Source organism: Poecilia latipinna, unplaced genomic scaffold (genome assembly GCF_001443285.1).
Source record: "Poecilia latipinna isolate Pla-1442-1.1 unplaced genomic scaffold, P_latipinna-1.0 Scaffold1353, whole genome shotgun sequence".
Classification (NCBI taxonomy): domain Eukaryota; kingdom Metazoa; phylum Chordata; class Actinopteri; order Cyprinodontiformes; family Poeciliidae; genus Poecilia; species Poecilia latipinna.
The window spans coordinates 31,452-53,755 of NW_015113969.1; the positions used below are offsets into that span (position 1 = coordinate 31,452).

General features: G+C 38.4%; 2 protein-coding genes and 2 long non-coding RNA genes across 5 annotated transcripts in view; 1 reads left to right on the forward strand and 3 right to left on the reverse strand.

The window, feature by feature from the left end:
- Positions 1 to 289: 289 nt before the first annotated feature.
- Positions 290 to 18,102, forward strand: LOC106961956 (uncharacterized). Of its 2 annotated transcripts, XR_001427862.1 has the most exons (4): positions 290 to 513; positions 14,983 to 15,138; positions 16,300 to 16,394; positions 16,526 to 18,102. It is a non-coding gene; the product is annotated as an uncharacterized LOC106961956 (long non-coding RNA). The 2 variants fall into 2 exon arrangements; XR_001427861.1 differs by lacking the exon at positions 290 to 513 and having other exon boundaries at positions 14,320 to 15,138.
- LOC106961954 (putative sodium-coupled neutral amino acid transporter 8) lies at positions 1,050 to 9,196 on the reverse strand. The gene is made up of 10 exons (XM_015056087.1): positions 8,850 to 9,196; positions 7,370 to 7,568; positions 6,233 to 6,389; positions 5,971 to 6,075; positions 5,240 to 5,297; positions 3,969 to 4,083; positions 3,735 to 3,882; positions 3,297 to 3,499; positions 3,166 to 3,217; positions 1,050 to 1,772 (listed from the first exon to the last, which is right to left on the reverse strand). The coding sequence occupies exons 1-10, from the start codon at positions 9,045 to 9,047 to the stop codon at positions 1,670 to 1,672; spliced, it is 1,338 nt and encodes a 445-aa protein (XP_014911573.1). The 5' UTR covers positions 9,048 to 9,196; the 3' UTR covers positions 1,050 to 1,669.
- The window catches only part of mbtps1 (membrane-bound transcription factor peptidase, site 1), a 37,907-nt gene continuing 28,327 nt past the window's right edge, over positions 12,725 to 22,304 (reverse strand). Inside the window, exon 23 of the mRNA XM_015056085.1 lies at positions 12,725 to 13,052. Coding sequence (XP_014911571.1) covers positions 12,850 to 13,052 — 203 coding nt within the window. The 3' untranslated portion in view covers positions 12,725 to 12,849. The remainder of the gene's footprint in view (positions 13,053 to 22,304) is intronic.
- LOC106961957 (uncharacterized) lies at positions 19,773 to 22,304 on the reverse strand. Its single transcript, XR_001427863.1, has 6 exons — positions 22,235 to 22,304; positions 21,820 to 22,107; positions 21,633 to 21,742; positions 20,107 to 20,208; positions 19,965 to 20,032; positions 19,773 to 19,888 (listed from the first exon to the last, which is right to left on the reverse strand). It is a non-coding gene; the product is annotated as an uncharacterized LOC106961957 (long non-coding RNA).

Genomic DNA, 22,304 nt, shown 5'->3' on the forward strand with positions numbered 1-22,304 from the left:
GCTTTCTCTTCAAATGTAGAGACTTATTGCAGGGATGCAAGTATGATCTTTGGTCTTTGAAGAATATCTTGTTGAAATTCTAGATGATGTAGAGTGATATAATTCAATAAAACTATAAAACTGAAAACTGTATTGTTGGGAGTTTGTGAATGAGAAAGGGTGGAGAGTTGGTCACAGCTGGTCATTCAACTTTTTATTGGTTGTAGTAAAATAAATTAACTGTGAACCAAGAATTCACATCAAGGCCACTTAAAAATGCCTAGTAATTCTAAAAAAAGTTCCAGCAAGATCATTTTAAAGATCCTTCTGATTGACATTTTAAACTGCTAACAACCAAGATTGTTCTCTGACTTTTGTGAAAACATCCTGATTATCCCAAAGTCTTTTGGAAAAATATTCTGTGGAAGAACCAGATTGGGAAACTTTAAGGACAATGTCAGGAATCAGACTGTGACCTTAAGCTCAAGGCACTTGGGTTATGCAGCAGGATAATAGTCCAAAGCAAAGCAGCAGGTCCACCTCTGAGCAATAATACACACATAAATAATCACAAGTTTTGGACTCCCTTAGTCAAAGAATAGATGATGCTGTGGTGTGACCTTAAAACGGGCCACTCCTGTCTGCAGAGTTATTTAGCTGCACCGAAAGCCTTTCAAAGATCAGCAGGCTAAAGTTTTTCCCCAGCCAACTAAAGATCTACTGCCAATTCCCACAAACACTGGGTGCTGGTTCCTGGCCAGAAAGAAAATTTCTTTTGAACATGGGGCCGAATTGATTTTAGATACATTTTAGCCCAAAAAAGGTAAAAATTTGAAAATTATTTTTTGTATTTAATCAAGAAGCCCTGGAAATATCCCCACTTATACATTAATTCTTAAATCTGTGCTAATTAAAACCATTCATTTGTGTTTTAATTGTATTTTTTTATTATTATTTGGACTAGAGCAATTATTTGTACCAATCAATGAAAAGGCCAGTTTTGCCTTGGTGATCAAAAGGCAAATACCTAAAATCTATGGATGCCACTCATATCAATAAACCCCCATGTATTTTGTTGCACTTTTTAATTTAATAAATCAGATAAATATAAATTACATGTTTTATTGCACTGATGGGGATGACTGGATTTTTTATTCCCCATTTTCTATGTATTTTGCTCAAGTATTTCTTTCAACAACAAAAACAAACAAACCTACTCCACATTTTCTCTTTTTCCTTTTATGGTCCTGGCAGGACAGAACTCAATCAGAATTTCTTTGCCAATTTAAATAAATTGGCAAAGAAAACTCTGAAGTTTGGACCCCTTCTTGATAAATGAATAAAAACAGGGCCCAACAACAGCATCAACAAATGGCAAGAAAACACTTTAAAGTTTCACTCAGTCATGGACACAGTAGCAGAAAGTTTTTTTTTTGTTTTTTTTGTCACAATGCAGCTACAATCAATACATTCACATTAAACAAAAAAACTTCAACAGCACCGTTTTACTGGCTGTGTCCCAGTGCACTGAAAGTGTTGAGCTGAAAGCTGTAAAAGTGTGTGTGTGTGTGTGTGTGTGTGTGTGTGCGTCCTCAGTATTCAGGTTCAGTTGTCCGTCAATCAAGAGCCATAACTGACCTCAGGAGGAGCAAAACAGTTCAGACTTATTAACAGAAGGTTCCCTGAGAGGTCAGATCTTTCCAAGGAGCTCCATGACAGCGATGGTGGTGCTCTGACCAAAAATAAAGGCTCCACAGATCAGGGTCACTGCTCCCCAAATGGTAAGGGTGATTCTGGAAAGAATTGGGGGGGGGGGAACAACTTCAAAAAACAAAAGGTTTAAATCTCATGACAGAATATCCACAGCTGGGTAGAGAAAACTATTAAACAAGATCAATACAGAAATAGGTTAGTGTTGCAACTACAAACCTTCAATTACATTCAAGATGCTCGCATGTCCTACGTACTGCCAGATTAACTGTTGGAAAAATACTGGCAATCAAATCATGCCTAGTTGTGGTTAATTTTAGACATATTAAGAAGATCTACAATTATCCACAAAATGTTCTAGAAGTTTGTTTTTTTTTGTTTTTTTTTGCCAGCATAATATTTCATTAAATCTTAGTGAAATTAAACATGATTTAATTTAACTAAATATTAAATACAATTAAATTTAATATTTATTAATAAATGAATATAATTAAGTTGTATTTAATTTCACTACAGACCGCTGTAGAAAACATAAATCCAGAGACTCAAACCTCTGGATTTATGTGTCCATCTTCCTGAACATCCTTCATAACCATGAGATTTGGATCACAACTCAAGATGCAATTTCTCCCGATGCATCCCACTGGGAGGAATCCCTGGGGCTGACCCAGAACTCGTTAGAGGGACCATGGTATCCAGTGAGGCCCAGAAACGACTTGGGACGTTTCAAGAATGAGCTAGAAAGTGCGGAGGAGGGTTATCTGGGATGCCCTTCTGGACCTGTTGCTACGGCAACCCAATAGGTATAAAACAACGGATGGTTGTTTAAAAATATTAAGTTTAATATTCATCAATCACCTAAGAATAAATTGTCCGTACTGTAATGCAAGTGTTTTTTTCAAGAATTAAATGCTGTCACCTGAGTTTAACAGTTTAGATTTCAGTCTTGGGGAAACAAGAATTGTAAAAAATGGGACGTTTAAAATATTTAAAAAATACATACACAGACCAAAATACTGCAAATAAAGTATTGTTTTTCCATAGTATTGCCACATTTATTTTCATATATGTAAACTTTTTTTTTTTACCTATAAAGGTGCTTGAGGTAAAAAATGATTTTTTTTCTATTTACTTTAGTTTTTATTTTTATTTTTTTGCAGACAAGCTGAACCAATTCATTGAGGCTTGTAGAAATTAACCAATAAAAGGTATACAAAAAGAACTGAACAAACTGAAACCATAATTTTTCTGGATAGTAAAAAATGATAAATACTGATGTATTAACTGGTTGTCCCTCTACACGAGATATTAGCAGTTTATTTACTGGTTTTAGCTCTGCTTTGGGTTTGCACAGATCTAATCAAATTATGTTGACTCACTACAGGGAATGAAAAAAAAACAGCTGCTTAAACAGATGAGTAATTCAGATTAACTCACAGTTAAATTCATTAACATTTAGATGAAGCTTGTCCTCACCTGGTCTTGCAGGATACTGGCTCAGATTGCATGGCAAACAGCAAACAGAGTCCTGTAGAAACAAACACACACAATCTTTAACAGAACAGCGACAGGTTTTATTGAACGTCCCAACATGACAAGATCTCTACCTGGGAATATAAAGATGAAAAAGGCACTGATTCCTCCAATGACACTGATAACTTTACTGATGTCTGGTACAAACAGAGCAATGAGTAGCGTCGTCATTATCCACAGAACCGTCAGAACCCATCGGCTGCGACATTCTAACTTCACCATCAGCGCCTCGCCCCGTCTCCGCCACCGGCTCAGCAGAGGGTCCTGAATCACCGATCTGATGTGTTCAGAATGTAATGTCGCCAAACACAACATTAAAATACATAATGAGACTTGAAAGACACAATAGAGCAGAGAGAAGTCAGATTGAGTTTGGAGAATCACAGAGAAAAGAAGCCGCTAATCTGCTGAAGGGCCATCTCTCTGGATCAGAGAACGGCCCCAAAATAGAGAAACTATCCAGCAAGTAACAATGATAGCATCATGCTGGTTTTAAAAACAACATGGCTGACCTGCCCAGCAACACGATGATGGGATAGATGGTGATGATGGAGACTCCAAACAGCAGTCTGGCAACGAGCATGAGTTTGTCATGGCTGGAGTACGACATTAAAATATCCGGAGCCACAGTCTTTCCAAATGTCAGGTATCCGTAAACCCCTAAAGCACAAACGATGCCTATGTAAGTTCACTGTTGTGTTATGGAGGGGAAAAATAGTCACAGGTGAAACAGAAGGTGGTCTGACCTGTGAGAGAGTAAATAACGAGGCAGATAATCATGGCGACCACAGAGACGAAGGCCCAGTGAGAAAGCCGCTGGTTCTCCATGCTGCTGTAGATGGCGATGGAAGCCTCATGGCACTGCAAGGAGAGAAACTCCTCTTATGCTATGTTGAACAATCAGCTGAAAAGGTTACAGGTCCAAATTTGGTTTCTCTTTTTAAATCTGCCTGCAAAACAGTCGAACTGAATGACAAAACTCCCCAGCATGTCAAACTAAAACTAGATTCAGTCTACAGGAGCAGCTGGTGTCCCCTTTATGGCAGAGAGAAATTGCTTGACCATGTTTTTATTCAAAAGACCTTTTCTTCAAGTTAGCAATAAAGTTTAATAAGCCCTTGTTCACACTGTAATGAAAGTTCCTGCTGAAACATTGTAAATCTCCAACCTTTAATACGTTGCAGTTTAGATATGGAATTTGGCTCTTTAACCTAAGCCATCACACACTTGGCAATTATACAAGAAGAGAATGCACTACACTCGATGTTATTAAATCCAGCATAAGAAACAGTTTTAAGTCAACAACCTGGGGCACTGGTTTCTTCCCACCAGGGACATAACTTGTAGATCATCATACAAAACCATGTTGCTGATGTGATTCCAGCATGAAGTCAAGAGTTAAAGGAAAGCCCAGAGTTCAACAACGTCTCAGAGTTAAGCCATCAAGATTTCAGGATTCTCACTCCTGTCCCAGCTGCCATCAGCTGCTTTAAAATCTCCCTTCTCTGTTCGTACCTTCCCCTTCGATCAGGACCTCATCAGCTCTCTTTTCAACCCTCTGCACAGCAATCACTCACCCTGACAGAGTGTTGGTATGAGAAGGAATGCATCAATCCAGTTGTACTTTTCCTTTGGCTTTATTAGATCCTTCTGACAGCAGCCTTCAGGGGTTACACAAGGGCAAGCTGGGCAGTTGCACATAAATCAGTCCTACTTCAGACTGACAGAATGAGCTCCGAGCTCACACACTGTGCAATATTAAACATTACAAAGTCGACAGAGAAGGTCAACTTGCTAACCTTACACTGTATGGAAACACTTTTTCAGAGAAAGCGCAAACTTCCAAATCAATATACAAGATTTCAACCAACTTCTTTACTGAAATACAGCTGCACAGAGTGATCCGCGGTTTTGCAATACCCTGATGCCGACATGTGAAATCAGTCTCAAATGGTCCCAAAAAACAAAAACAAAAAAAAAAATAATAAAATAAAATAAAGCAAGTTGTTGAACTCACCTGGAAACCAAAGCAGATGGTTGGGATCACGCTGAACATCGATCCCCAGGCGCCAGTCCTGTGGACACATCAAGATTTTATCTGGAGTTTTTGTTATAATCAGAACATTTAATGATGCTCCTCCCCACAGTCATTCATCATCCTGCACGTGTCCTTACTCCATCTTTAGAAGCCAAGTATAATCATCAGAAGATATCCAGAGTCTCATCCTTTGAGTCATCATATCTCCTGCTTTGCTTTGGCTCTTTCTCTACCACAACAAACCTGAGCACCACCTGCATTACGAGAGAAAAAGCCCCAATCCATCTACCCATCTCTCACGCCATCCTACCAAAACTCATAAAGGCGGCCAGCAGGAGCAGGCCTTTTTCTGATCAAGATATATGGTCAAACGCTTCAAACCACACAGAACATCACAACCCAAAGAAACCAACAGAGTTGCATAATCAGTAAAAAGCAAAGATGAAACCCTGAAGTTCCCAAACCAGACACCCTCCTGTCAACAACTAAACCTCGAGTTCACATCCATGAACACAACCGGGATCAGTGACATGGGATATTAATCTTTGCAAAGTCCTTCCTGCACTGCATTTAGTAATAAAGCTCAATGTAATGCGCAAGTAAGTCAGTGATGGAGAGAGTTTAAACAGTGTCGTCTGATTTAGACTCTAAAGAGATTTATGGTTAAACCAAGTTAAAGATAGCTCAAATAACGGATCTGTTTCACATACCCACTGGAGTAGAGGGGGCTTCTGTGATCTGGAGCAGTCGGCATGGTGAAGTACTTTATGATTATGGATACAGTCAGGTAGGTTGCAGCTAGAGTACCCAGAACACTAGGAAAGGACAAGAAAACAGTTTTAGAGAAACCATATTGCATTAGGGCATCCTTTGTTTATTGTTTACATTGTTTCAGCTGGTAACTGTTGTTTGAGCCACGTCTGTGGTCCTATGGATAAGAAAATTACTTAAAACGACGATAAATTACACAACCTGGTGTATTTTTGGATGGTGATCTCCTTGGGGATGGACATTGGCATGATGAGGAAGAAGCAGAGCAGAACCAGGGCAAATCGGTGGTCAGTGTAAAAGTGATAGGGCATCTCAGATTTTGGCAGAGCAGTCGCCAGCTCATACAGAGTGTTGCACACTAAAGGACAGAAACCAGATGCAAAAACAAAAGTTGAGGATGCATATTTCATCAAGATGTTTATTTTGAGTCTCTGTTAAGCATGAGTGACATTCGGTTAAATGATGCGAGACAAAATATCTAATTTATTATCTTAATTATTTGAAATTTCTCTGAGGTTGTTAATTCATTGTGCCTAGGCAAATATAGGCTGTACTCAAGAATTTTAATTAATCCTGAACACTGGTCCAACTAAAGAGGGCACAAAAAGACATTAAATCACAAGAAAGTTTTATTCAATGTGATAATATGAAGAAAATGATGATACCTCTGTCATCCTCAAGCAAGTAAGATTGGAATCATACTGGTACATTAAAACAATAACGCTGAAACACTTAAATACTTTGGGGGGGAAAAAAAAAATCATTAAATGTTCTGCTCAGCCACAGCACTTTGTTACAGCTATAAAACCTGAACAATAAATATAAATAAGTGACTATTGATTTGTTGAATTGTTTTCATTCACTCCATAATTTCACACATTTTGGGTTATTAAATGCAGTTAGAATAGATCAGGTGCAATTTCAGAAAAATAAAAATGGAAAGAGGGAAATAAAAATAAAACTGAATTTCATAGAACCCAAGTCTCATCTTTTCCTCAAGCTAATTTGTGACTTTAGTATTGCTTGACTACATACATGTTTATTTTAAATATGCCGCTATATTTACTATAATTATCCTGACTTTTCACAACTTCTGTCCCCAGGGTACTGGTACCCTACAAGAAGTTCATGTTCCACGTTTGCCGAGCATCAGCACGTACAATACATTACAAATCAATAATAAGCCGATACGCAGTCATATACAGTCCTAAAACAATGTAATTATCTCACCAAGTATGAATACAATTGTCACCAAACTTAAAGAAAAACACACATCTGGAGCAAGGCAACAAATATTAGCTCCAGAAGTGCAGCCTTAAAAAGACAATCGTTACTCACACTTTTCCAGCTGGTCATTCACTACGACCAGAAAGGCCACAGAGATCATGAAAAGGTTGAAGATGAAGCAGATCTCACACAGCTGACCAATGGCCGAGCCGCACAGCTTCTTCACCACCGCCTGGTAGGTGTGTTGACGACTGATGGAGGAGGAATAGCCCAGAATGATCAGGCCACTGATCAGGAACACGAGCGAGATCTGAGGACAGAGAAGCATGACTGCAACACTTCACTTTCGAGGGATTTGTTTTCATTTGCATCAACATTGAAGCAATGTCATGTTTTTGAAAACATTAAAGATATCATAGTCCATAGTTTTCAGAAATTTTTTTTTTATTTTTTATTTGCAGAAGCAAATTAAGAGGAATGATTTTTATGTCTTGTAGAGCTATAGAGAAGTTTACTGCAAACAAAATACGGATGTAAAAGGCATCTTTAGATTAAAAAACAACTGTTGCTATGTTTAGGTGCATCTTAATCCACATCTCTTAATCCACATCTGTTTTTGTTAATATTACATCTCATACCAACTAGCTATAAATAACATCTTACACTAAACAAATTAAAAGAAAAAGCCATTCAAAACAGATTTCCAAACTTAGTCTTTTAGAGGTAAAATTTGTACATGATGAAGTCACTTCAATAGTCTGTTCTGCACATAACAATTTAATCCTGTTGCGTTTAAAAAAAAAATTGAGAGCACTTCATCTTCTTGTACAAAGACAAATTGTTACCAAACAACTTTGTTTAATTTTTTAGACTTTCTCATATCTTGAATAAATTAATAACATCCTTATTTCAAACACAGCAACACTAAACATTAACTGCTAAATACAATGTATGTGTAATTTAAAATTTTGGGTTCAATGTAAAGAACATTTATATTGAACGCAATATATAATAATTTTGCAAGTCAAACAAGTTTGAAGAACAGCCAAAATAAAGCAAAATGTGTACTTCATTTTGAATGCAAAGTTTAGATTTAAAGTAACAGTTCAAGGTCAATAAATAATCATTTTTCACCCTTGCATTTTTAAGGATGGCTATTTATTCCCAAAAAGAGCAAAGAATCAAAATTTTTTTCCCCTAAAAAAACAGCCACTTTTAAAACTGTAACTAGAGATAAGAGCAGAGTTTTCATTTAGTTTACAATAAAGATAAATACAGTTCAAGAATAATGGTATTCATGTCCAATCTGCACATTAATCTCTTTGTATTGTGGGACAAACTTGAAACAAAAAGAGTCAGGAAAACTCCTTAAGGAAACTAAGTAGAGCTGAAGTCAGACCTAACGACATCTCAGGTGAAACAAATCAGATTAATTTACCTACAATTCTGCATCAGAAATTCCAAATATCTTTAAAAGTCACCCCATGTAAAGATAAATATTACTTTTAAACTAATGTGCTCTTTCTAACCCTTGAATTTAACACTTTTTTTTTTTTTTTTTTAAAGAATCTTAAAATGAGAGCGCTCTCACCAGCTCCACGGTGACCGCGCTCCGAACGCCCCCGGCTCTAGCGAACGCCCAGGGGAAGTTCAGCAGCCCGGCGCCCAAAGCGGACTTCAGCATGATGAAGACGGCTCCCATGGAGCCCAGCCGGGGCCCCACGTCCAGCGGTGGCTTGGCAGAGGTTGAGGCCAGCAGGCTGATGCTCTCCCTAGCTAACTCTTCCATGCTCGGGTCGGCAGAAGAATCACAGCGAGATTTGGCGTCCGCCAGAGCGGCACTCTGAGCACCGACGGCCACCCACTGAAAACAGGTGAGCCCCGGGTAGAGGGGAGGGTCGGTCTGTAGCCCAGCTGCTGCCTTCAGGGACCGCTCGGAAGCTTAACATTTATTGTACACCTGTGTATAAAACTGAGATGGATTGATTTTTAATTGATGACTTTTTTTTTTTTTTTGATAAACAACATCTTATGTCTATGATTTTAAGATACTACAACTCCTGATTTTTTTTCAATAAGTGAGAAATTACGAACTACTAGACATTCTAAAAGAGTTACTATCAAGGGCAACAAAGTAAGCTTAATGCACACAAAGTAATATAATTAGTTCATTATATTACTAATTAATGTTAGTAAATAAACAAAAAACTAATCAAAGCTAGTCCTTTCTGACTTTGATCGAGATGATCATTATAAAGATGACCATTACACTTATTTTTGTCTTCTACACAGTTATATTCTTTATTTCAATACTCTAATGGAGAACATCTGCTACAGGAGGGTATAAGTATTCAAAGATGTTAGATTTTTACTTTTGTAATTTTGATGTATAGTGAGATTCAATAACAGTTTTCAAATAATATCCCGTTTCTAATTCTAGCTGAAGAAAAGTTACCCTCTTTTTGCCCCAACATGGATTATGTTTCATCCGAACATAATCCAAGCCGTCTCAAAGTTTTGAGAGATTGTCCTTTTGGGTCAAATCAGATTTTTAAGACATGATTTTTGGGGTACTTTTTTCCTGACTGATATTCGTGCACTTAAATGATTTTGGCTCTTTTTAATCTCTCTGCAAGGCATAGTTTTATATAAGGACGATAAAGAGCAAATGCTAATAAGATCCTGCAAGGTGAGCTGAACTTTTACAGTTCAATCAGGTTCTTTAAAAGCAGTGACAGACACATACCAAAGACAGATGCTGAAATAGAAGCAAAAGGTGCTTTAACAAGGTATTAGTTTAAGGGCCTGCAAACGCTCAAGGAAACACGGAGGTGAGCTAATCCAAAGACATGTGAGGAGACGGGACGGGAGGGGAAGCAGGCGTGTAAGATGCAGAGTGGTACCACAGAACTTAAAATATTTCACCAAGATTCTTCCAGGTGACCTGACTGGCCAAACAGGAAGTCCCCTAAATCTGGGAACGTTGCAGGGAAAGAGTGCATGTGACCTCCTCTCACCACCAGCTTTCCCAAATCTCGTTAGCGCATCTAGCCGTCTCCGAGGTCATTTACCAGTTTCCCAAGGTTCCAAGAGAGATTAGCTTCAGAGCGGGGCCGTCATCAAAGAGGACAGGTGACAGATTCACAGGCTGATCTCACCGATTAGTCTCAGATAAAGAGCCAAAGCCGAGAGCCTGGAGCACCTCTGATGAAATCAGCCTGCATCACTGATTCCGGCCCATAATCAATCCCAACTCCAAGACTGGGATGGATTTGTCTGTTCAATCTGAAATTACTCCTCAGAAGGGAATGCAGTTATTTCTTCTCAGTAGAGACCAGGAAATGTGTGCCATTAAGCAGCAAGGTGAAAAGGAATTTCACATGGTAAACCTCATCTTTTTTTAATCAGTTTTTCACTCTGAAGAGCTGCTAAAATAGTTTTTCCATCACTCCCTCGTGACACCAACAGTGAAGAAATGTCTAAATGTTCAGGAAATATTAATTATGACAGCAGCTCCTCAGCAAATCACTGTAATTTCTCAATCCAGCTGGGACTTGATTGGAGTTATACATGTTATCATCGGTGCTCAGATATTAGTTGAAGCTAAATGTCACCCTGTTTTTTTCCCCTCCTTTTGCTCATCGCCAGTGATTAATAAATCCTTTTGTTCTTCGAGGTTTAGACACACACTAAAACAACATAAGTTAATAATCACAAACATATGGGCTCTAAACTATTTATAGTAAACTGTCATCGTAAAAAATACATCACAGCCTCCGTAAGGGTTCTCCGTGTCAGGACATTATTAAAAATACATCTAGTCTTCAACAAAAATGAAATGATTAAAAATATTGGATCTCAAGTGTACAACATATTCCATGCCATCATTTATTAGGCATAAAAAGGCTAACATGGAAAGGCGGTGTGTGAAAAGTTTAACTGCACCCTTTTACCATGGGATTTAAGTTAGATTAACAGCAACATGCTGATAATCAAATACACTTGATTAGATGATCATCAGTGTGAGCACTTCTATAAAACACAGTTTTTGTTCAGTTTGCAGTTTCTGAGCCTGTAAGTGGATTAACACAATCCCAAAACAGAGACACAGCCGCACATAATCTTAAGAGAAGCAATTACTGTCGTCCATCGACCAGGGAAGATTTTATGACAGTAGCATCCAAAGTCAGACCTCAAGGATGACATCCTGCATGCTTTAGTTCTCTGTGTGGTTCAACACACCTGAATAAAGCAATGGCTCACTATAAGCCTCTGGAGAACATTGACATGCTGAAGTTTGACCTGCCAGAGTGTTGAACCAGGTAGTGAACAAAGACATGCCTCATGGGCATACCAGACCTCTAGGACTTAAACACCACTTGATTTGTGACTTTTCCAAACCAGCCCACTTTGACCAATATTGCTTCAGTTTATTTAAATTTGCAGTCATTTTTTTTTTCTGCAAAATGTCTGAACTTTCACTGGACCACACCGACTGTTTTTAGCCGTCCTGCTGCAGCTTTGCTGCCATTTGCGCTGTTCATGACCCAGTTTGAGTCAGACTTCTGACTTGTTAAAGACGGTCTCACAGTTGACTTTGGGATATTTTGAGAAAAATCATTCTTTCACCACCATGTTGTTGGCAGATGAAACAAGGTGCCTGTACTTCATAAACTTCAACATGCTAACTGGCAAGTCTAAGGCTTTTGGCTATATGATGATTGGGACAGCTTAAAGAGACAATATTATGTATTTTCCAGGCACATATTGTCGTATTATAGCACAATCAAGTAACTATGTCACCTTTGGTTGTTATAAGAAAGCTGCATATGTTAATCATAGCTGAAAAGAAATTTAACTTCATAATTAAACACCATTCAATTGGGCCTTTCTCTTTAAGAAGCTTCCTGCTGTATCACTATACATAACATGCATTCCCTTGTGATTAAGTCTGACAGTGAAACAAAAACACAATGCTTTTGATGATGCTTTTTTTATTGATGCGATATCTGACCAAGTCTGTTGAAGAAACTGGAGTCCCAAAGGGAGGATTTCAACAGAAAGCCTGACCAGATGTATTGACTGTATAAAATATAAAAACAACAGTGATGTTCAACAGATCGGGGCAGGACATAGAAAACCAGGGTCAGGTACTTTTATCCTGTTTGTGTGCCAACTATTTAAAGAGTTACAAGTGTAACACATATGTTTTCGGGTAAGAACAAATTCAATAAATATAAAAGTAAGATATTTTACTTATAAAGAACCCATTTGGTCAAAGAAGAGGAAAGGAAATGTTGACACAATGTGTACTTGGACTGTAGCTGGACTTTTGGGGCCCAGACTTGGGTTTTGTCTAACACTGTTCATTGGTCCACAAATACACAAAACACCAACGACAGATTTAAACGGGCAAGAGGCAAAAAAAAAAAAAAAAAAAATGTTTCCAGGAGATGTCGGACGTCAATTAATGTCCGGCAAGCTTTAAAAAGCAGTCCAGGACTCTGCCCAAGCAGTTCCACTGACTTATCTCTTCAACGTCTCGGTTCTGGAGTTGGGCCCAGCTGTTCGGCAGCAGTACAAATATGCAGTCACACAGTGGGGGTTTTCCCAGCTGTCGCTGTCTGCTGCTGGAGGTATGTGGGCCGTTTGATCCGGGGTTTCCTGCGCTTCGGTTTGCTCTTGGCTTTAGTGAGCTGAACCACGAAAAATGACAGAACGACCATTGCTCCCAGGAAGGCGAACACGGGGATGGTCTGACCAACTTCTTGGTTGTAGCGACCTGGCATTATCCCTAAAAGGAAAGAGAGTAAATGCCATGAACAGCTTTGTCCATCACAGGCGCGTCTCCAACGAGGAAATCGAATGCATTTCTGTAAATCAATTGAAAAAGTGAAACATAGATTCTTTANAAAAATTTTAATGATTTTTGGGCCAATTTTTCATTTTTTTGTCCCAAAAATTTAATACAAAAAAAAAAAAAAAAAAAAAAAAAACCTCACCTGGCTCAAAATCCACATTGACGCAGTGGGAGGTGCCTATATGCCAGACGGCCAGTCGGCTGTCTACGAGCTCCAAGTCTGAGCTACTTCCACAGACAAATTAGCTTGACTTGAACAAGTAGAATCCATACTATACTGGTAAAACAATTTGGGAAAACAACCTCTGTCTCCCATCCCTCACTTCCAGCATCCATGGCACCTCACCGTGAATATTGCAAAGGGTCAATAGTAAACTTGGGGAAAAGTGGACTGTGAAACATGACTCATTAAGCAATCTTAAGACAACATATATTGGCAAATATTTATTAAACATGTCATCTGAATGTTTATTTATTTTTCATTGCAGTTATATGCTTGATTAATTACTTTTCAGATAGTTTCTCCTGTTTCCATGGAGCCCAAATGACTGATATTGCTTGATGTAGATTTCATCTATTCATTATTTAAGAAAGTATCATAAACCATGTTCTCATTACTATTAACTAGGCAAACTGTTAAAGAGAAACCCAAACAGTAATGTAAGAATGCATTGCTGACCTTCAGCAGCTCCTCCTCCACCGTGTCTCTGACCAGCTCTGCTCCCAGTCTTCTTGCTCTGCAGGTCAAATTATCGGTGGCGATGGCAAACGGAGTCTCAGTGGCATCCAGCGCCCTCTCCAGCCGCTTCTTCACCATCAGCAGCGACTCCGTGTCGGCCTGCAGCAGCTCGATGTGCCACTGCAGCTCAGACTTCCAGGAGTGGATCTCTTGGAGTCTCTCTCCAAGAAGACGCGTTCCTGTGGCCTGGGTTTTCAGAGCTGCAGCCTCCGTGTCCTGGCTCAAGGTTCTGGACTCCAGCTGGATGTTCTGGGCGTCTCTGTGGTTGGTACCGGCCTGTGCAAGGATGGCTTGGTAATTGGAGAACCATTCAGCAGGGGTGTATTTAGCAGAGCGATATCCAGCAGTGGCTGAGCCCGAGGACGGCTGCGGCACTTCCTGCTCCAAAGGCGGACTTTTCTGGTGGACCCTGCTGTCATAATGCGGCCGAGACACAATGATTTCTGAACTCATTTTCTAACAGTACAGTTAAAAGAAAAATGAACCAACAGGACAATCGGTGCAGGAGTGGGAGCAGCCCTTGAGAAACCAGAGAGTTTGTTTGCTGTTGCTTAGTTACACGTTTGCAGGAGGAGATCGAGTGACAGATAAGAAGAGAAGAGCGGATGGCAACTTCCAGAGGCATTACAACAAAAGGATGAAACAATTTGAATTTACACCTTTGGAAAAATCCACAATTTCACACAGTTTTTATTTAAAATGACGTCTTATTAATGTTCCTGTTATCTTTTGTTATCAAAACTTATACACAGTAAATACTGACCTCTGTATTTTTCCGCGACGTTATTAGTAAGTGACAGACTTGGATAATTGGTGCCAATAAGATAAGTGAGATAGCCAATAACTCTTGGGAAAGCTAAAAGTTACATCCCATTCAAACCATGACGTCTCATTTCTTCCAGTAGGGGGCGCTGCCGTTTAAACAGGGTCGCTGTGACCCACGAGTTAAGTTTAAAGCGAGAAGCGCGGTGTCTCTTATCAGACTTCTCTGCTTTTGTTTAGCTGTTCATAGGAAAACCCCAGTAATTGAGCGCTACAGCGAGTCAGTTTTTAGACCAAAGCTTAGCTCTAACAGTTTAGGGAAGTTTTAAAGAAACACTTTAAACAACAGATATGTGGAGACAGCAGGACTAAGCGAAGCAGCAGCAGGTGGCGACGGCTGTGGGACAGATTCCTGGAGCAGATAACAAAGACCACTGGCCTTTACATTACATGACGATTTTGGACGACCCAAAACACGGGAGGCTGTTTTCAACTCTAAAGTTGTGTTGCACCGATTAGGTTTGTATTCTTTCATGTCGACTTGACTTAGAAGAAGTTGTGAAAAACAGTCTATTGTACATAGCAGGAGTCCTCAGACCAGGGCTCTTGCTGTTTAAAAATATTAGCATAATATGAAAGACAGATGTACGGGAGCCCCTGCAGGTCAAAACAGAGGTACGATGAGATAAAAGGCATAATTATCAAAACAATAATTGTGTTTCTGTGAAGGAAGTTGATTTCTGTGACTATATTGATGGTTTTAAAATGAGATTCTATATGTGTCCTTCTGCTACAAAGTGTTGGAAAGTCAGTGTGATATTTGTATTCTCAGCCCCTGTGAAATTCTTTAAAACTTTTGCAGGGTGTTGCATGAAAGTTTGGTTTATGTTCACCAAGTTTTGAAATTGCTTCTCATCCTATGTTTTTACATAACTCCCCCTTTTAGAACAAACAGACTTCTTTTGGTGTTGCACCAGCAGTCAGTATTTAGACTGCAAATAAATAAATATGTTGTGATATCAGATAATTATTACTAACCTGGTTATATGTTGATTCCATCATTTTGATCTAAAGTCAGCTTTTAAAGGCAGTAATGTTATCTGGGACTAGGATGTACTGGGTTCAGGAAGGATGCAGGGGGTCATTATACTTTTGATTGAGATATGTCAGGACCTTAATTTTGATTGACTTAGTAAGGTCAGTTGGGCTTTTGTTGAAAAAACCCACACCCAAATGTGAACGGCAGAAAATGAGAGCTGACAAGGAGTCCTATCAGAAACCTCTAGTTCAGTTCCCCCTTACTAGAATTAAACTCATAGTTACAAGTACTCTTACACTTACATAGTGACAAAGCAGAAGCTTATTGGTCCCCAGAAAAATGACAAAAACTCGGACATTGTCATCGATCAATAAAATCCTCCCAGGCCAAACTTAAAAATTGGACGTGATGCTGGCAATACTCAACTTTTGTCAACAACTCAGGCAGAAACGAGAGCGCTGCGCAACGCAAGTAACGACCCGGCCGGAACACGGTGCATTAAATAAAACATAATTTAACAAAGCTTTGAGGCAGATAAATTTTCCTCGAGGAATTTTAATAATCGAGATACTTGAATCATATGATTAATTGTTTCAGAGTAACAGTTGTTTATCTGCATAATCTCTCCATGGTTGTTACAGATGTTCGTCAGATAATGCGGGTCAAAAAAGGCGCTGCTGAAAACAACAGTTTCAGCATTAACTTGAAGGACCCGAAGCCCAACCATGTCATGAAGGTACTGGAGTAAGGCTGTATCAGTATAGGGACAGAGCATCTCGGTGGGAAGGTGTACCTTGCCATGTTTGCAGTCATGGAAATGCTCATGAGCTGCAATGATAATAAAGATTTTCCTTTTTATTTTCACAGATACATCAACACCAAAAAGAAAGGAACAAATTTGGAGAGGAAGACTGTAGGGAAGAAGAATCTATCAGGAATCAAAGTCATGGAGATGATTCCAACATGGGGACTGAATTCACTGATGATGATGTAAAGCATCCTGACTCCAAAAACACACACAAGACAATCCACAGAGGCCAGAATTTTTTTTTTTTTGTGAGCATTGTGGGAAAAGATTTCGCCAAAAAGTAGGTTTGAACCAACACTTGAGAATCGACACAGGACAGAAGCCTTTTTGTTGTGATGTTTGTGATCAAATATTTAGTGGGAAGGCAGCTTTACAAGTTCACTTGAGAACCCATACAGGTGAGAAACCCTTTAGCTGTGAGCTATGTGAAAAATCATTTAGCCAGAAATCAAATTTAATAAAACACACGAGAATCCACACAGGACAGAAACCATACTTTTGTGATGATTGTGGGAAAAGCTTCAGGGTTAAGACATCTTTAGACCATCATAAGAGAGTCCACTCAGAACAAGAACCTCTCTGTTGTGATGTTTGTGGACATAGATGGAGTTATAAATCTGATCTAGACCAACACAGGAGAGTCCACACAGGTGAAAAACCTTTCTCGTGTGAAATTTGTGGGAAAAGTTTTAACCAAAGGACAACTTTAAAAACTCACCTCACAATCCATACTGGAGAGAGACCTTTCTCATATGATCTTTGTGCACAAAGTTTTCATCAAAAAGGTGCTTTAAAAGCTCACAGAAGAACCCACACTGGAGAAAAACCTTTCGTTTGTGATCTTTGTGGACAAAGCTTTTGCCAAAAAGGAGGCTTAAATGTCACACAAGAGAGCCCACACAGGTGAAAAATTTTTTTCTTGTGACATTTGTGGACAAAGATTTACTCGGAGCGAAAATTTAAACTCGCACATTAGAGCCCATAAGGGACAGAAACCCTTCAGTTGTGATGTATGTGGACAAAGGTTTCGTCACAATTCTGTTTTATATCAACATAAGATGGGCCACACCGGGGAGAAACGTCACTCTTGTGGAATGTGTGGGAAACAATTTACACAGAGTGGATCTCTAAGCAAACACATTTTGATACACACAGGACATAAGATTTTTAGATAATCTTTGTGGACAAAGCTTTAGAGAAAAAGTTCATTCAAACAACCTCATAAGAATCCACACTGTTGACAAACCATTCTGTTGTAATCTTTGTGGACAAACATTTCATAAGAAATCTGTTCTTAAAATGCAAGAGTGTTCACACAGAAGAGAAACCTTTCTGCTGCAATGTCTGGGAAACAATTTAGTCAAGATGTAAACTTTAAAAACACACATGAGAGTTTATACAAGAGAGAAACCTTCCTGTGTTCTCTTTGACAACACCTTACTCCAAAGGCAAAGTTGAAGAGTCGCATGAGAATTCACCAGGTTGGAAACCCTTTTGTTGTGATCTTTGGAATAAACAATTTACTTCTAAAGTATCCTTGAACAAGCATGTCAGATCGCACATCAGTTAACCATATTGTCGTGATGTTTGTGGACAAATATTTAATGAGAAGACTGTGTCATACCACATTTGAGCAAAAAAAAAAAAAAAAAAATTTTTCCCCAAAAACCTAAAAAACTTGATTAAAAAAAAACCAGGTTATAGTTTAATACTCTTTTTTTTAAATGTATTTTTAAAAATTCATCTAATACTCGGTAATTTTAAACAATTTCTTTAACTACTTTTAAAAATGAATTTACATTCTTCAGTTGTACAGTCCCATTTTTTTTTCTTAGAATCAATGTTTAGTACTTATTTTTACATTAGAGTTTCAGTTCAGATTATGTTTGTATGTTAGAATTAGTGCACACTGTTGGCGTTTAAATTGTAACAACTATTTGCTTACATATGCCAAGTGTTGTCCGTTTAGACTTTGCATGCCAATAAGATATTTTCTTGATGCACTTGTAAGTGAATGTACACCTATAGTGGCTTACGTTGGCTGTGAATGTTTTTTGTTGAAATAAAGTTAGTGGATCTAAGTTTTGAGTTTTGGTGTTAGAAATGACTTTCTCATACTAATAAATAAAACTGCAAGTTGACTCATGAAAGCTAATATTTTAAGGGAATTAAAGATTGACAGCAAACTGGCAAATCAAGACAAAGAAAAAACACAAGAAGGCAGCGAGTGACAAATAAAATAATTCTAACTGAAAACTGCTGAGACTCAGATCTTGAGAAGTTGTCAATTTGATTTATTTACATGTGTACATCTTTTACTGAATGAGCCTATTCTAATACCTTTAAAACACTGAGCTTCCTCACTTAAGTAAAGTTAGGGGGAAAAAAAATCCAACAAGGAGTTTAATATTCTTCATTTTAAGCACTTACTAAAATTTAGTAGGAAAGGGAAGAATCAGTTTGGAAAAATCTGGCTGATCAGTTTTTATTTACATTTACAAACTGCATCCTGAAAATAATTTATACCCTTAACAATCAAGGGGAAAAAAAAATCTTTATTTGTATTGCAACAAACACATAATTGCTGATGAACTTTTTGCATGTCTGCTCTGATATTAAGATGCTTCGTCTTCTGCACTGAACTCCAAGTGTTTCATGTTTGAAGGCCACCCTAACATGAGACTAATCTTTAGCTCCCTCTACTGGTCCAAGCTGAGACTCGTAGGGAAACTCAAAAAGTTAACATTACTTTCATTCAGAAGTTAAGATCATTTCAAATTTAAATCTGCTAAAGGTATGAATAAGTTTTGTCTATGTGTAGATTATTTGAAACTTCTTTTGAAATTCCTTCTTGGTTTCAGAAACAGAACAAGACAAAAACATGCATATTGTGACAGTGAACAAATCACCTGACCTTCACACAGGCTGACATCAAAATGCAAATCAGTTTGACTTGTTCTGTCTGTGTGTCTTCACTTAGTCACATTTAACATAAAACTAATACGTACATATTAAAAACATATCTAAATATAAACACACCAGCATTTGGTTCCTTTAGTGCAGTGTTTCCCAACCCTGGTCCTCAAGGCACACTGACCTGCATGTTTTAGATGTTGCCCTGCTTCAGCACACATGATTTCAATTGTTGGCTGATTAACAGGGTTTTGCTGAATTGCAATCATCTGAATGGGGTGTGTTGAAGCAGGGGAACATCTAAAACATGCAGGTCAGTGTGCCTTGAGGACCAGGGTTGGGAAACACTGCTTTAGTGAGCTGTTACTGTCACTAACACTGGTCACGTGTTTCCTAACTTCTGTAGGTCTCTTTTAAAAGATGTTGTTGTAGACATCATTGTCATCATGGCTCAACGTGTTTGGAGTGGTAGAGTTCATGTAAACAACATCCTCATGTAACTCATAGATCTAAAGAAATAAAAGAAATAAGATTTTATTTTCAGGCAGAAAAAAATATTTTAGAGTTGAAGTTTTGTTTACTCACATCATTGATTCTCATCTCCACATTATTACTGTTAGCAGAGTACAACACATTCACATTGACTCCATCCACTCAAAACACAAAGTAAACATGATGTGATTCTGTGAGGGATTTCTGTGTGAGTGTATAATCTGTATACATGTACCTTGCTTGATCCTTGATTTGTACTTTAAAACCAGCAAAAGGACAAATGTCAGGATCAGAAGCAGAACGAAGACAGCAGGCAGAATGTAGAATAAAGAAACATCTGAAAACAAGAAAATGGAGAAGTTAGCTGGTTCACAGAACCCTCCCTAAAAACACCACAGAATGACAACATGAGTTTCTTATTTTAAATGTGGTGAAAAAACTGTGATCAATAAAAATTCAACTTGATGCTCATGTTCCTGTTTTCTCTTTCTATCTCCACCACATTTAAATTGTTTTCTCAACTCTTATTAATAATAAACTTATTTGAGTTCAACCCACTAATTCTCAGTGTCATTCACACAACGAGCAAATGCATCCCGAAGCCTCACTTATTGCCCACATGTGACTTATTTCTGACTTTTTCATGGCAGTCTGAATGGCCCTATTTCGATCGTTTTCATCTTCCAAAAACATCCAGTCTGTGCCAATCCCATACGTGGAACTAAATCAAATATGTATCTGATAGTCTTTGAAGGTTTGCAGTCTGAACCGTCATGTGGCTTTTTACCCAACTTTTATACCACTGATGTGAGATATGCACCAGAAGAAGGTAAATCTGGACTTGAACAATGATTGAACATTATAATTATGACAATATGAATGAAGTCTGTGTCACTGAGGCACATCACATCACAGTCCCAGCACTCCTGGTTCTGAGAACAAGGCAAACTGACTTCTCTGCAGAAGCTGCAGTCAAGATGCCGCAAAAGGCCTTTGCTGTTAGTTGTGCTTTCTTTTTATTAGCTTCTCTTGTGTTGTGACGATAGATACTGTAACAAGATTCTTTTAAATCAATATGTAAACGGCCCCATCTACTCTTACTACCACAAACGGTGAACTGCTGAATGATGTCACCGTTCTTCTGTGATTGTGGGTTGCTTTTGGGTCGTAAACCGTTCACACAGAAGTCTGATTGTGGTTCGATTTAATTAGCAGCATGAACCACCAGGCAACAAAAACAAATGATCGGACTTCAGCAAAAAAAATTGGAATTAAGCATCAAGACCTGTGATGTGGAGTTATTTTTGTCTCCAACTAAAAACTCAGAAACCTGAAAATGTCCACATCTCAAAAGTCAGTAATATGACTCAATCTAATGAAAGAGGAACTTTATTTTATTTCCCCACTATGAGGTGACCTTGAGCAAGAAACCTAAAGATGGAGGCATAACTTCCCTTAATACTGTACTGTAATTCTGTACTCTGAATGTGTGAAGTGCATGAATGTGTTGATGATTTGTGAGTGTGGATGATTAGGTGAGCATTTAAACAGCTTCATCATTTCAGTCCATTCTCTACTGAAAGAACTAAATCCTCCATGGAGGAGCTGAAATGACCTTTATTTTAATAATACAGGGATCCACTTTGTGTCATAAGAGCAGCTTTGAGCAGTTAGACCAGAACATATGGAGATTTGGAACAACTGGAATGAAAAGAGTGAGAAAAAACACGAGTCATAAATAGGAATAAACAAAGAGTTTACCACGATTATGTGATGGTGGCTGTGATGTAACCTGTTCACCAGTACTGGTCGGAGCCACAGAGCTGGTTTGATGTAGAGAGACTGTCAGAGGAAATATAAAACATAATGTGCTGAAAAAAAAACTATAACATGAGTTTTCTGTTGTTTTTCATGATTTTTTTTTTATCTCTCCCTGTGTTGGTCTCACCGACTGCCAGCTGTATCTTTATGAATCTCAGCTGAGAGTCTGAACCACAGTAGTATGTTCCTGCATCAGCTGCTTCCAGTTCAGTGATGATCACAGAGAAACAGCTGGAGGAGACATTGAGCAGCTTGAACTTTGTTTGGTTCTCCATCATGTCTGTGCAGTTGTTGTGTTGGTCTCCTTTACAGAGGAACTTCCTGTTATCATGTTGTTGTCCTGAATTAGGACACTGCAGAGTTACTGGACGTCCCTCGATGCCACTGATGTTGTACGACTTCAGACAGAACGATTCTGCCAGAGAAGGTAATTTTAATAACTGTTGTATTAATAAACTTAAGATTCAATATTAAATTAGTAAAAAATAAGGGACTTATATTAATCCCTTTTTTTTTCTTAATAAGGAAGAATGACCTCTCACCTTTGACCTCCAGCTGAACAGCAGTGAAAACATCAAATCCTGAGTTTTTCTGGACTCCACAAAGATACGA